This window comes from Phoenix dactylifera, chromosome 2, assembly GCF_009389715.1.
Source record: "Phoenix dactylifera cultivar Barhee BC4 chromosome 2, palm_55x_up_171113_PBpolish2nd_filt_p, whole genome shotgun sequence".
In the NCBI taxonomy this organism is placed as follows: domain Eukaryota; kingdom Viridiplantae; phylum Streptophyta; class Magnoliopsida; order Arecales; family Arecaceae; genus Phoenix; species Phoenix dactylifera.
The window spans coordinates 27,907,793-27,923,615 of NC_052393.1; the positions used below are offsets into that span (position 1 = coordinate 27,907,793).

The following is a 15,823-nucleotide window of genomic DNA, read 5'->3' on the forward strand; positions in this document are numbered from 1 at the left end:
TTGAATTTTCTTATTCAGTGAATTTTCTAATTATTTATGGGAAAAATTTAGTGGTAGACTTTATTACAATTAAGCTAAAGAGAATTTTAAGGCAAGAAAGCTCCAACTTTTGAATACATTTTTTTTCCTTTTTTAAGTCCTAGTTATAAAGAAACACAAAAGCATTTTGTGTATAACATGGCTATGTCAGATATGAATGCTCTAGTCAAAGTAATTCTTGATCTGGACGAGATGTCCTGATTTTTCCCATTGATTTCTGAAGAAGGCCATTATTTTTGTATTGAACATGATTTACCTTTTTGAAAATAGGATTCTACCTATAGATCTAGCATGAACGTGCAAAACATGATTTTTGTTGCATTGTTGCATACAAACATTCAGAAAAGACCATCTTGAATGCTCTTAGGTTTTGTTGCCTACTGTGTCAGTGACATGAGTTATTGACATCTTGAAGGAGGAAAAACGAACCAAATAAATCCTGAGATTGATACAATATACAAAAACCACCAATTTTAGCATGCCTTTTATTACATCTATTCATAAATAATTTTAAAAAAATACCTTAGGTGGTTTTTGCTTCATTGAGGACTATTTTTGTTGCCAGTCCAACATAGGTCCTTGGAAAGATGCTTCTTCCGACGCATTAGCTCCTCACCTGCCTTTTTATGTGTCAGTCCGTTGTTTTGGGCACATAAACAGCATACTTCTCCTCAACCTCCTCTATTGCATTTCTCCATGAATCTAAGGATGTACTAATGGTCTTGGACATGTGCAGTACAAACTTATGGAAGATGATTTCTCTGTTGCAACATCCATGTAGTTGATTTGTCTCATCCTCATTAATGTAGTCACTCTATTATATTTGAAGTTGATGATCTACATCCTGATCTTCATAACCTCTTACTTAAGGTATGTACCAGAAATCTTGTAAGGGATAGGAGGCTTGGCAACTAGCCTGGCCTTCTGAACCATGATGATCATGGATCAGAGATGTGTTTTTTATGCCATGAACAAAGGGATGTTGCTGAAGTAAAGCTACTTTGCTATCAAGCTGCCAATCTCCTTCCCCTCCTTTCAACAGTCATCTATTCTATTTTGCTTCAACTCTAAATCTGGAAATACCAAGTGACCTAAGATGGGTATTTTCTGGTAATTCCCACGTAAAGGTCGAGGAACATTTCTCTTTTTCTTAATAGTTATTTTGGGTGCAATTTCTTGAGGTTTTAAAACAGTATACAAATCATGTCAAAGTTTATCAGCAGCTTGGGCCACTAATTATCTTAAGAATTTCTCTGTGATTTCTTAAAATATAAATTCTTGTGATATCTCAAACAAAGAAATTTTGTTTGCTCATTTCCAAATTCTACTAAAGTTAAATGCATAAGATGATCCTGATGATTAATCTTTTCAGTGTAGAATTAGGTTGGACCTTTGAGAATTATTTCTAATTTAGCTTTAATTCCACCACCTCTTCCATATTTTAGTTTACATCTTAAGTTCTATGCAATAATTATTGTTGTAATTCTAATAGATTATTTTATAATCATGAATTTGTATTAAAATGTGCATTTGATGCATTAAATGTTATAGTCAAATCCCACTTCGAACTGGAAAGAAACATCATCCAAAGAAAATATCATCTCATATTCTTCATAACCTTTCATATTTCGATCAATATTGCACTTGATTCTGAGGCATTCTCATTCTTCAGCTTTGTTAGAATGATCTTATGTCATGCAAATTGCCAAAGGCCGGTTGTGAATTGCATCTTGCTACCCAATTTCTGAAAAAAAAGGGGGTTATGCTTTTACTTAATCTTTCAGGCATTTACTTATTTTGTTGTCTGTGATACAAATGTGCACATTAAGAAACAAAATAGGGCAGTATGATGTGGTACCGGCTTGTATGGGGTGGTATGTCTCGGTACGGGCGGTATGAGGCTTGTACTGGCTTGAAGTTAAGTTTCGTACCAGTTTTTCTTCCGGTACGGTATGGTACGCATCGTATCATGCGGTACGGCAGACCATGAGTGCGTGAAATGCAAGATGCTCTTTGATAGGTCTCAATTTAATTTCAGTGAAATGCTATTACCTATTTGTACTAACCTATAATCATGCTGTCATCCTGAGTGCAGTAATCTTGCAAGAATAGAGAGGAGTGCACAGAAACAAGCAAAATCAGGCACGAAAAATGCTGGATGGTATGAGAACTGGTAAGAAATATCTCAAGCGTATGATTTTAACATGCTTCTTCACATTCAGTTTGCTCTCTTCAATCACTGAATAGTTGTAAAGTCCAAGTATTTTTACTTTGCTTCTAGGTGGGAAAAATATGATGCAAAAGGTTCAACAGAGAAAAAAGCCTATAAGTACGGAAGACTGAATGAGCAATCCTGGTGGGAAAAGTGGGGAGAATATTATGATGGAAGAGGATTTGTAGCTAAATGGTTTGCTCATCTTCTACCTGCTGCATATTGGATAAAAATTCTTTGTGAAAATACTTTAGTGTTGAAACATGAAACCTGTTCTGTGATTATGAAATATCAATAGTTCTATAAAAGGCCATCATTAATATCTTTTAAATATTACATGCCAGATCGAACTAATTTTTCCTCTTCATTTTCAAGTATATACATGCAATAGATTGAGACTGTTTTATCTTTGAAATTGCATTCATTCTTAGGGGACTCAATAAACGGCGGGCTTGTAATTCAATTTATTATTTTAATAGATGGTGGGCTTAGGCCCGCTCTTTTCCTTGAAAAAAAAAAGATATTGCATCCACTTAGGTTTTTGGAGAGCATTTCAAATATATGAAAATGACTTGTCACTCATGAGGACTTATATGTGTCCTAACCATAGTATGCCGTACCGGCCCGAATCGAACGGTACCTGATATAGGTTGCGTACGGACACTCGGTACGCCAAAAAATTTCGTACCATACCATACCGTATTAACGCTGTGCTAGTATGGCACCGGTATGGGTCCGGTACCGAGACGACGAACTTTGGTCCCAACCATATGGAACATGAGTAGATAGAAGAGTACAAAAATAATTTGATAGAAAGATTTTCGGTTTTAATTTTTATTGAAATATGAGCTAAAAGAAATTCAACAAAAGGATAACAAGTGCTTCTAGACTTTTTAAAATAAAGATGATCTAATTTTTCCCACCCTGCCCCCCACACCACACCCCCCCCCCCCCCCCCCCCAACGCACACAGAAGAGCTACGATTAATCTTTCATTACGTTCAAACGTTTGTACATAACTTAGTTCTTGAGACTATCATCTGAAATGCTACTCTAACTTTCAAGATAGAGATCATAAAATCGCGACATGGTATATCAGTTGAGGAATTTTGGTCTTCACAGGATGTATTTTGTACTGAGCATTCTTTTTGTTATTATTGTTAAAAATCATATTAGAAATCATATTAGTTGAACATCCTTCAAAAGAAAAATAATCAGTTTGTTGGTAATTGTTTTAGGTTCTAGTGTTTAGTTTTCTAGTATCTTCTAATTTTTTCATTTTGAATTTTGTCCTGTAAAAACTAATATCTTCATCTTTCTTATGCTTATTCATGTACTGCAACCCTCGTGTCCATATTGATCTCAAATGATATCAATTTTTATATGATATTTATTGAGAAGCATTGCACAAACTAATGGTCCATTTGACTGGATAATTTAGTTAGATTTGCATGCGGGTTAGGTCAGCTTCAAAACTACACAACCTTAAAATAGTTTTGACTACAGAAGGTCGTAAAAAAACAGTGTCATGCTTATTAAAACTATTCATATTTTCACCCATGTGATGCTTAGGTTAAAAACTACCAAAGTAAATGATCTTAGGTTTCTATTTCCTAGAATTTTGATGGTGTAGATCATATTCGATGTTTTGGATCTTCAATTTGAATGGTCCATCAATGATTTTCAATTGCTACATCTTATACCAACAATTTAACATATAGCATGTAGTCTAATACACTGTGTGTGTGTGTACAGGTTAAATTTCATGTGTTTATGCACGTGAAACTCCAAAATTAGTTTAGTATTTTATTATCTAAAATTCCTAAGTTGTAAAATTTAAATAAATCAATCAATTAGTTATATAACAAATAGTAGACCTTGCATGCACATAATGCCAACTGATTTTGGTTACCATTTTATAATTTTATTCCTCTCTCAGCTGTATGTTATGTCATGAAATATTAGGTAAGAATTACCATGTTATGGAAATATAAGCTTGAATAGATGCACCGAAGGGTGTGGCAGTTTATTAGGTCATGATATACTACAAATTTTATGGCATATCACTTGGAGTCTTGGATTATAGTACCATCTATGTTCTCTCACCTAGTAACTATTGTAATATAAAGTTATTGGTCTAGTCTTATATAATCTATGTTTGGATCTTTGGATCATGGGTGTTGCTGACTTGATTACTAGCAAGGTTTGCCATACCAATCCATACTGTACCGTACTGACCAAACCGGTATGCAGTCTTATACCGTACAACACTCGGTATGCCTCATCGTCTCATAACATATTGCATACTAACATTGTAGTAGGATGGTGCTAGTATGGGGTCCGGTACCAAGACGACGAGCCTAAATTCCCAGTCTTATTAGCAGAGGGAAAATGGAGAATGGAAGAAATTGAAAAGAATAGTAGAAGTGCATATATTCATTTTGGATCATGGGAGCAATTCTTAGTACAAATCAACAGGTGTATGTTGAAATATTATAAATATATACGTTGACTACTAAAATTTGTGTGTATTTTAGGAGTAAAATAAATTTTGAGATTATTAGTTTCTTGCAAAGCTAAATCATTTTTAGAAGTTAGCAATTGCTAGGTCTCTTCGGACATAGGAGTAGAACGACCTTGGTGCAACATTGAGTCAGCTCCATTGCAACTTGGGTGTCACAGGTTTGAAACGTGGAACTAGCCTCTTCACATAGCAGGAGTAAAGCTGCATACATTTGACCCTCAGTCCCTCCAGTGGTGGGAATCTTACGCATTGGGATGCCTTTCAAGCATACAAGTAGGGGTGGCAATCGGGTCGGGTCGGACATAAACGGGTCGGGTCAGATGTAAGTCGGGTCAAAAAATCATAAACCTGAACCCGACCTGTTTATTAAACAGGTCAGAAAATTCCAACCTGAACCTGACCTGTTTATTAAATGGGTAACCCGACTCGTTTAACCCGACCCGTTTAACCCGTTTAATAAACAGGTAACCCGTTTAACCCAACCCGACTCGTTTAACCCAACCTGACCCGTTTAACTATTGGACTTAAATTAGATAGTTAGCGTATAAGCCATTAACAGTGCCAACATAATTTACGATAAATCCACCAATATTAACACAGTCGAGCAAATTTTTTTTTAAAAAAAAATTAACCAAAAATTAAAAAAAAGAAAACACGGAGAGGAACAAGGGGAGGAGAGAAATTAACTGATTACAATTTTCTTATTGAAAAAAATAAAAGAAAATGGAAACGGGAGCCCTCAAAATCTCTGATCTAGGATTCTAGGCGCCATCCCTAAATTTTTCTCTCCGAAAATCATCGACGGCTTCGATTCGGATGGGGGGAAAAATCTGGAAGCCCTAGCTTTCGCCATGAATCAAACCATAAGAAGTAAAAACCAAACCATTTCCCTCCACCGGCATACCTGCTGCTCCGCAGTAGTCGCCGCTTTGAGGAAAAGATAGAGCACGCTCACGTCCTCCGCCGCTTTGAGATCCAAGATCCTCAAGACAAAGAAAGAGAGACAGAAAGAGATGGCGGAAGGAAATCAAAGATAGCATGACTATACTACTAGCGGAGAAGGGGAGAGAACGCACGGATAGAACGGGAGGCGGAGGCCGTCGTCGTGGAGAAGACAAAGCAGTCACCGTCCGCCGGCAAGTCGCGAGACGACGAAAAGCCCCAAGAAGGCGGAAGCGACGTCCCAGGAACCCGTCGAGCCGCCGCGGTCGCCGTCGACGGGGAGGCGGAAGGAGTCGGCAAGGGGGAGGAGAGGGCGGAGGCGGAGGTCCGGAGGAGAGGAGACTAGGAGAGGGGAGAGGGACTGAGGGAATAGAGCTCGGGCGGCGCTCACAAAGACAAACCCTAAATGGCTAAACCTAAGGAGAAGCAACGCCTTACGGCCTTAGCGACGCCTTTACGATCCAATCAACCTCGCGGTGAAAGGCTGAAAGCAGACGGTGGACCGTGGACCTCGCGGTGAATGCAGGCCGAAGCGGGGAGTTGGGCCGAGGCGGTGAAAACGGGCCGAGACAGGGAGTTGGGCTGGCCCTTATTTATCAGCCCAACAATTAAACAGGTTATACGGGTTAAACGGGTCAGGAATTTAAAATCTGTATCCGACCCAATTAATAAACAGGTTAAACGGGTCAACCTGTTTACGACCCGAACCTGTTTAAGCCAAACCCAAACCTGTTTATGGCGGGTCGAACACGGGTCGGGTTGGCGGGTCGGGTCATATTTTGCCACCCCTACATACAAGTCTTAAGGGTATATATTGAGCATAACAAGCTAAAACTTAAATGTATTTTTGACATACATAGACCGAATCCTTGTGTATTATTGGTAACCTAATGGTGTATTTTGGGTATAAATAAGCAGAAAGTTCGTGTTGTTTGGGTGAAGAGTGAAGGTTTTCACATGGAAGAGATATTGGTACTTTATATATTTGTTAGTATATGTTTGTGTATATATACATACATATATGTATGTGCATGTACCTAAGTATTTTTATATATATGTAATATATGTATATGTTTATACTCAAATACTATGTCCATATATCATTATATATTATATCTTTGTATGTATATATAGACATACATGTGTATATATTCTTCTCCTCTTGCTTATTGTTTTTTTCTGATAAATGCAAAAAAATATTAGGCTGAAGTTAAAAAACTATACAGGTGCTAGGGAAATAAGAATTAGAAGTCTACAGTCCTTATTTAATATTCCATTAGCAAGTTCAGGTAGTATGTGTAGAAACAAAGGTTATGATCAGGTGACACAGCCAACCCAATATCCTTTCTACTCATATTGTTATTATGCTCCGCAAATTCATGAGAATATTGGTACATCTTCACATTTTGTTACATTTTGAGGAGATTCTCTTGAGGAGGATCTGCAGATTGTAATTCAAATATTTCAATGATTGTATCTTGTGTCTGTGTAAACTGGAAAGTTCTATTTTTGTGACCTTAAATAATGAGATTTTTTTTGGTGGATAAATGGTAATATCTTTTATATTTCTCATGAGATATTCTGACTTGATAAATTACGTGTCAGGAGATTATCTTCCTAGATGTTCTATGGATCTAAATTTTATTTTAAGATCTGCAGCTTAGTATTTCTCTTTTTTCCACAGGACCGATAAATGGGCAGAAACTGAGTTAGGTACCAAATGGGGAGACAAATGGGAGGAGAGGTTTTTTGCTGGAATAGGTTCACGACAAGGGGAGACATGGCATGTATCTCCTACCGGTGAATGTATGTTTGGTCCTTTATTATTATTTGGTCATATAGACCTTTGATCTTCCCATTCAACTATGCAGGGTATCTGCTGTGAACACAATTCTGACATTAAATGAGTAAAGTCATGTTTTAATGAGCATGTCATTATAGAACTTTATATTTCCTAAATTCATAGTTAAGCAGGTACTTTATGATATTTCCTACAGTGTTTGGAAATGACTTCTCCTATTTATTTGGGACCCATTTCTTTTTATCATTAAGCCATTGGAATTGGAAAGTAACAATTGACTAATTAATAACCACTCAACTCGAATGCTAGACCAAGGTTTGTCATACTAATCGGTACTGTACACGTACCATACTATAGCAGTACTGAACTAGTACGCATTCTCATAATATATTGACACTCAGTATGCCTCACCGTCTCATGCCGTACAGGTACGGACATTATAATTGGATGGCACTAGTACAGGGTCTAGTTCCGAGATGGCGAACCTTGCACTAGACACTTTTACAAACAAGGAAATATGTCAATTTAAATGTGGAACTATATATACATAGTCATGTACATACTTTAAGAGAGAGAGCCTCCTAGACTAAATACATAAACATTGTACACCCAAAACCTCTCTTATCTTCCTGTTTTTCCTCTTTCATTTATCATTTTCCTTCTTTCTTGTTCATCTAAATTCTTTCCAAGTCTTGGAGGTTTCAAAGTGATGCTCCTTGGTTGCTTGAGCTCAAACTACAATCATTGAAGTCACCATGCCCATCAAGTAGCCTTTTATGTTTCATGGCAGTTCCCCTTTCTTGCCTAGACAGACTTGAGGTAGACATTTGGTGCGATTCTCAGAGGGTTTGCATTAGGTTGACAACAGTTGCATAGATATACAAATTGTCCATGGGACCTTCTTGACTTCAACTTGCCATATTGCCAATACAATTTTAATAGGTGAAGACTTGAGTTAAATCGCAACATTCACATTTCATAAACATGTAAAGTTGGTCTTTTATGGCTTTAGAACTCTATTACCACCCACAAACCCCTCTCGCTGCAGCTTGGGTGATTAACAGTGTTTTGTGGTTTTTTCAATCTTCATTCTTTCTCATTTATGCCACCCAGACCTCTGTTTATCATTCTGTTCTAATTGACAATTTCTTTGTTAGGATTTCTAGTCAAGGATGGTTACTTTGCTCGTCACTATTGTGTGAACAAAGATGCTGCAATATTATGGTATAGCTAGGAGTTGATAAGTTATCTAGTTAATGGGATTTTAATCCTTTACCTAGGTCATTCCATATTGCGGGCCATCCCTAATTGGTTTTGCATCACTTCTGTATAAATTTATCCTCTTAATATATTCTGTGAAGCATAAGTGTGAATTGTTAGTTTCATTGTCCTTATTTTTCTCTAGCTTCTATTGAAGCTCCCTTCAACTCTGGCTAATAATGGGCCTAGGCCAACCCTGACCCAATGGGCTGAGCCAACTTGGGGCCAAGTTAGGCTGAGTGTCATGGGCCATATTTTGGGCCTGGTCTTTCAATTTTAGGCCTACAGAGCCCCTAGGCTTCATCTGGGCAAATCCAAGCCCAACCTGTGAACCAGAACTCCTTTGCTTAACCCTGATCCCTCATTTCTTTGGTATATATGCACCTCCCCTCTCTTCTCTTTCTCAAGATTCAAATCCCAACCCTATCCTGCTGCTGCCGCACCCTCACTAAAGACCACTTCCACCTCTTCAGTGGCAGCAGTGCCAATGCCAATTTGGTCAACCTCGTTGTAGTCCAACTGGAGGCGGTGGCATTTATCACCTCTGCATCCCCCAAGTTGTCTGAAGTGAATTTCAGTACCACTAGAGACTAGCCTCCATCTCCATGGTCCTCCGCATTAACACCCCCAAGGGTGATGAGCAGTGAATGGAAGGAGTGGCATTAGTGATTTGTGGACAGAATGAGCAACGAGTGGCAAGCGGTGGAGCAATAAACGACAAGTACTAGACGATAGGCCATTTCTGCAACTAGCAGTGAAGGGGAGGCCATGGTAACTGTGAGCTGTGGAGGGGGGTTTGTGTTGGGTGAGAGGTGGAGGTGTGTTTGATATTTTTTACTCCATTTTCTTAACATGGTGATAGTTTAGGTGTTGGGTCCATGATCCGTGGGTCGAATGCGCGGTTTGGGGCTGGAGACCTTGTTGCCTTTGAACTATGCCACACCTGGGCCTTTTTTTATCACATTATATGGGTCTATGTTGGGCCTGGGCTGATTACCAAAATGACAAGCCAAGGTTGAGCTTGAGGTGGGCTAGATTAAGCTCGACCCAGTAATAGCTCTACCTTCAACAAATAAATTCTAGCCCCTTACCCTCTCGTACAACATGTGGCCTTGGAAGACTGCATTTCTACAATTTGATTATCCCAAATAGCATTATCAGGCTCAATTTTCATTTCTGATTAATTGATACATGTTCCTCTCCTTTATTTTCTCCATGACTTGCTTCATATTGCTTTCACAACTGCACCTCTTTCAGTATAACTGCTACTTGTGGAATCAAAAAAACTAAGTGATATAAGATTATTCTACATAGTGGAGGATGTTTGACCCCATTTAGAATATATATTATTTATCAAAATCTTGCTTATTACTACCCTTATAACTGTAATCCTGTAGCTCGAAGTAACACCCAACCAAACGATATCTTCTTTTTTTTCTTTATATGAATCAGTTTAATCTTTTACTGAATAAATACAATAACAACTAATAAAAATTTAAGTATCTCTTTACAAGAGCTAATATGTATAGAAACTAAGAAAGCATCTAAATTATCTTTGTGGTTAGTTCTTTATCATGATTATCATATTCAAGAAACTCTAATGTTTGTTGGTCCCAAGGTTTGCCGTACTGATCGGTACCGGTGCATATGACTGTATCGTACCAAACTGGTATGCAGTACTAGGGTGCATACCAACACTCAGTATACTGATTTAGCTCTTGTACTAGACATACTGACATTGTAATAGGATGGTATCGGTACAGGGTCTAATACCGAGACAACGAACCTTGGAGGTCCATATAGTAGATACTTTGCCTACTTTGGTGTACTCTATAGGGTAATAACACTATAGCTCTTCTTTTTATTTAGACTTGTATCTTGATCATTTCTTCCTAGATCTTTGAGTTCAAAATTCTCTTCAATTTACATCAGAACAAATGTTTGGAACCTGGTGATCTGGACTAAGCCACTCTATAGTGGCTGGGTTACCTGTAGGTCGACTATCCAACTCCACCTCTTACATATTTGTGTGCATATGCTCATATGAAGGAAGCAAGGTAGAAAGCAATATACAAATCTTTCTTTGCCTTGAAGTCAATATTTTGCAATTAATACAAAATCTTGTTGAACTTTTAAACAGTTTCAACCAAGGTTCGTTATCGCGGTACTAGACCCTGTACAAGTACCATTCTATTACAATGTCGATACGCCGTACGGTATGAAACGATAAGACGTACCAAGTGTCGGTATGGTATGAGACTACTTATTGGTTCGGTAGTACTATGGTATGGTACCGACTGGTACGGCAAATCTTGGTTTTAACATATACTTGCTTTCTATTTTGCTTGACGATAATCTGTGGACTTTTCTTTTTGTAGAACTCCAATCCCAAGGACTAAAAATTCATCATGACATTATACCTTGCATTGTCCATGAAACAAGGCTTTCCTGTGTTGATTCTTTTCATTCCAACCTTATTTCATTATTATCAATCATTCTTGATGATCATGGGTTTTTATTGCAGCGGAATGTAGTAGTTCTTGTTGCATATGACGTCCTTTACAGTTCTGCCAACGGCCAATGTTGTATGTCTTTGAACTATCTTTATCCAACTGATTGGGGGTTCCTAACACTTCCCTATCAAGACTGATTCTTCTGAAGTCTAAGCTCTAATATACCTTCTGTGATGCTCATGGGTCTCAAACTACAAATATCTTTGTCATGGATTTCAGAACTCTAATCCATCCCTTGGATTCTTCCAGTGGCAGACCAAGTGAAGACATATTTCACTAATAGTTAGGCAACTGAGTACAAGTAAACAAGATAAAGGACATAAGATGTACATTGTTGACCAAGATGCCTGATTCCACGGTGGAGGAATGAGATGTAGGTATTTCCTAATATTATTAAGAAGAATCACTTTTTCCCCCTCATCATCGGTCCACCCTCTATCTATGAGAAACACACATATGACGCAGGCAACATCCCCATGAGCATGAGAATGGAACACTTTACCCCTGCTCACCCCTCCCTCTTTCACAACAGAAAAACCTAACTAAACCAACTCAAGAGAATGAACTAAATGTGAGAATCCATCTACTATCTCCTGATTCCTCTAAATCAAGAGTTGAATGGACATCTTCCACATGCCTGATGGACATATTAGCCCGCACTATAAAGGATCACTCTTTTTTATCTTGCAAATATGCTGCTCTTAAAAGAGGTGATTATGCAATATATTACAGAATCAATTGTTAAGTTTTATTATTAGATATGAATATATAATGCCATTATAAAGAAGTTCAAACCAGAATATTGTGGTGCCTGTTAAGAACTGACATTTCAAGCTGTTTCCACCCACTGAATAGTTCTTATTTTGTTTACTTCATTTGAATGATCAGTATCTTGATCTTCTAGCCATGCATCTTGAACTTTTCTTTTGTTCTAATGCCATTATAAAGTAGTTGAAACTAGAATATTGTGGTCCTTTTGTGGCGCCCCTATTAAGAACTTTTCGAAATGTTTCCACCCACTGAATAGCTTTTATTTTGTTTACTTCATTGGTATGATCAGTATTTTGATCTTCTTGCCATGCCTCTTGAACTAATTCTTTTTTGTTCCTTATTTTTCAAGGTTGGTCAAGAACCTGGGGTGAAGAACACTTTGGAAATGGGTATATGCCCAAGATACCTTATTATTTTACTTTTTTTATGTTTTGCATCATCTATGGGTGTAAATATTAGTCTTGTCTGTTGATGAGAGCTTGGAAACCATACTTCATATGAATTAATAATTTGGTCAAATTAATTATGCAGATGATTTTTATATCTTTGCTGAACTACCATCAAAATCCAATTCTGCCAAGAGATAACTTGATTTAAGCTTTTAATGAACCTCCACTTTAATAGACAGAACTATGCGTCCAAAACTTATAATGATCTACCAATTAATGTCAACATACGGAACTGTCATGCTTAGTCTTATGATTGATTTCATATAAGTGATTATCAAATTCGTTCTGGCAGTGATGGTTTAAAGTTATATATATCTGGATGTTGTAAAGCTAAATATATTTCTTGCTTTCTAGTTGCTTACTGCAGGGACCTATTTTAGCCAGAAAAGGTTGAAATATTCAAGCCTCATCCCAGGTTGTTTGGAATTGGCTTCATAAATCTTGCCCCGTAATAATAAAGAGAGAACATTAGAGAATGAAAAAACATACAATACCATTAGCTTATCTGACAAATTTATGGATAACTTTATAAAACTATCAAAACTCATTACTTTAAAAGCAGTAATATTTTAAATGTCTCCTTGCTGAAAACAGCTTATTATAGAGGATGTATGATGATTAAATGTCACAGGAACTAGTACTACAAAAAATTTTATATACAGCACTTTTCCATCATTCTCTTGGTAAAGATTGTATATCTAATTTTATATGTTTCAACAAGATTTTTCTAATTATTATACACACTACCAATCAAAATCAATGTGTTGTCCATTATGAAGATTGACTTGAAGAGGAGGTTTGCATGGTAACCTACTTCCGAGAGTTTGATAAGCTTGAAGAAGTTGGGTCAAACTTTGTCTGAAATTAGCAAGGTAAACCTGCAGTCCCTGCAGGTCTTCATATTTTAGGTGCCAGCTTGAGAACAGCAGAAATACTTATTGCTGATACACAGCATATCGAATGAATATGAGTAGTGCTACTGTTGCACAATAATTTCACATGGAAAAGTTGCACATAGATATCATGTAACTCACCCATTGGAGTTCTCACTGACAGCTAGTACCTGAGGTGGCACAGTCTGCAAACTTTTTTGTGTAAGACTTCCATATCAGCGGTGTGGTTGTGTATTTTCTGTTTTACTTGTAGCATTTTCCAACACATATATTTAGATATTTCCCTGTCATGATCCCTCTTTTCTCTGTCAGCATAGAATGATTCTTGAATGAGCTATTCAAGCCAAGTGGATATCTTGACACCTGCAACTTTTTATGTTAGAGTTTCCTCAAAAAAACTTTTTATGTTACAGGAAAGTACATAAATATGGCAACAGCACAACGGGAGAAAGCTGGGATATTGTGGTCGACGAAGAAACCTATTATGAGTAAGATGACCTTTTACATATAGTTGGAACTTTAATCATGCTATGTCACTTCGGATGTTTTTATCAACTCATGATCGTGTGCTTTGCATGTGGTAGTTTTTAAATTTCATTGGTTTTATGAAACTGATGTTATAATACATACTTTCTTCTGAAGGGCTGAGCCTCACTATGGATGGGCAGATGTTGTCGGCGATTCGACACAGTTGTTATCTATACAACCTCAGGAAAAGTCACCAGGTGGGTATACTGGTCTTTATTTTGGGTCATCGCCACCGGAAACAGATGATCCACCAGATACACCTCCCACCCCTCCACAGTGAAGAGTTTATTGTAGGTAGCCCCAATTTTTTATTGGACTCCAGTTTTGTGCTAAATACCCTTCTTGTATAAAAAGACATGCCAAAAACTCATTCTTCAGTTCATCAGTTCATTTATTCCTTGAAATTCTCCTTGGTGGCATTTCATCATTCTGATACTATGTAACTGTTGGAGATTTCTAATGATTTTTTTTCTTGCTTTGATCTCAAGTGTTAACATGGTGTGGTTGAGTGTCTCTGTTTGGTGTATTATCCAATGGAGAAACCATTTTTTCTAAAGGGTATTACATCAGACATGCAATGATGCTGGAAGCATCATACACAAACAGATAAGAGCATGCCTAGCATTAATCATGTGTTAGAGCTTTGATCTGATGCATGTCATGAGGGCTGAGTTCTGCTCGGTTCATGGCAGCTTAGATTGTTGGAAATCATGACATGGATTAGAATCTCTCTTGAGTGGTTTTCTCCCTCCACAACCGGTTAAGTTGAACCTGTTATGTTTGGCCTACCAGAGATGGTCTTGCAAAATAAATTAGATTATGGTTCGTAAGTCCCACTCTGGCTCCTAGCCAAAAGCTAAGACTCCATCGACATCTTTACTGGGATCAAAGAGAACGTTTTTGCTTAGGCTAGGAGCCATGCGTGGGAACCATGGACCAGCAAGAGCTTGGAGATCGATGGTATGAAATATGAAATAGTAAAAACAAAGTCCGCAGTACCAGTACCGGCATGCATGCCGTGGGCTGATGGTGCGGTATACATCCATGCTGTGTTATTCCGATCTGAATTGATGGAAAGACCCGGCAGGGGGGGGGGGGGGGTGGGATGGAGAGAGGTGAAGAGAGGGAGAAGGAAAGAGAAAAAAATTGAAGGTTGGAACCATTATAGTCCGTCACCGGTAGAGTTCGGGGTGGTTCTATTATCCTTAAAATGTTGTAGCAATATGGAAAAATTTCGGTGCCATCATTTTGTTTTGTAGTTGCAGAATGCTGAGGATGGATCCTTTTTTTAATGAAATCTAGCTGGTCGGCTTCGATCTTTTTTTGCTCCATGTTTATCAAATGCCACTTAGAGACTGACTTGCCTGGTCAACAAATTAGACCGATTTTATTTAATTATCGATAATATTTTTATAAATTTTGAACTACTCTTTATGGCACCATAAACATAAATAATTATTAATCATTTATGTTTCTAATAAAAATAATATATATGGTAAAAGATGTAAAATTTATTGATGTTTTAATTATTAAGATAGGAAAGTTTTGAAAATACTCTAAATAAATTATATTTATCTACTTTCTCTCAAAACAAAAGGAAAATTGATTATTGAAATATATACAACTTGCTGGAAATATAATCTTTGTATGCAACTTACCTGAAATATTTTCGTACGTATGATGGATCATGATAATAAAATAAATTTAAATTGTTTCTCAATGGTTGAGTAGGTTTTAATCTTTCACGAGGTTGAGGGTTCAAATCTGCATTCTAATTTTACGGTGGAACAAAATGGATAAAATGAAGAAGCAACCAATCATGGGAACATTGCCAGATTACATGCTTTGAAAAATGGGAAAATTCTTATGTTTGAATGTATCAATTTGACACC

The 15,823-nt window shown here is 37.3% G+C and overlaps 1 protein-coding gene across 1 annotated transcript in view; it reads left to right on the top strand.

The window, feature by feature from the left end:
• The window catches only part of LOC103708710, a 39,342-nt gene extending 24,930 nt beyond the window's left edge, over nucleotides 1-14,412 (top strand). Inside the window, exons 6-11 of the mRNA XM_008793766.4 lie at nucleotides 2,135-2,212; nucleotides 2,321-2,446; nucleotides 7,401-7,522; nucleotides 12,411-12,450; nucleotides 13,817-13,891; nucleotides 14,046-14,412. Coding sequence (XP_008791988.2) covers nucleotides 2,135-2,212; nucleotides 2,321-2,446; nucleotides 7,401-7,522; nucleotides 12,411-12,450; nucleotides 13,817-13,891; nucleotides 14,046-14,211 — 607 coding nt within the window. The 3' untranslated portion in view covers nucleotides 14,212-14,412. The remainder of the gene's footprint in view (nucleotides 1-2,134; nucleotides 2,213-2,320; nucleotides 2,447-7,400; nucleotides 7,523-12,410; nucleotides 12,451-13,816; nucleotides 13,892-14,045) is intronic.
• Nucleotides 14,413-15,823: the final 1,411 nt, after the last annotated feature.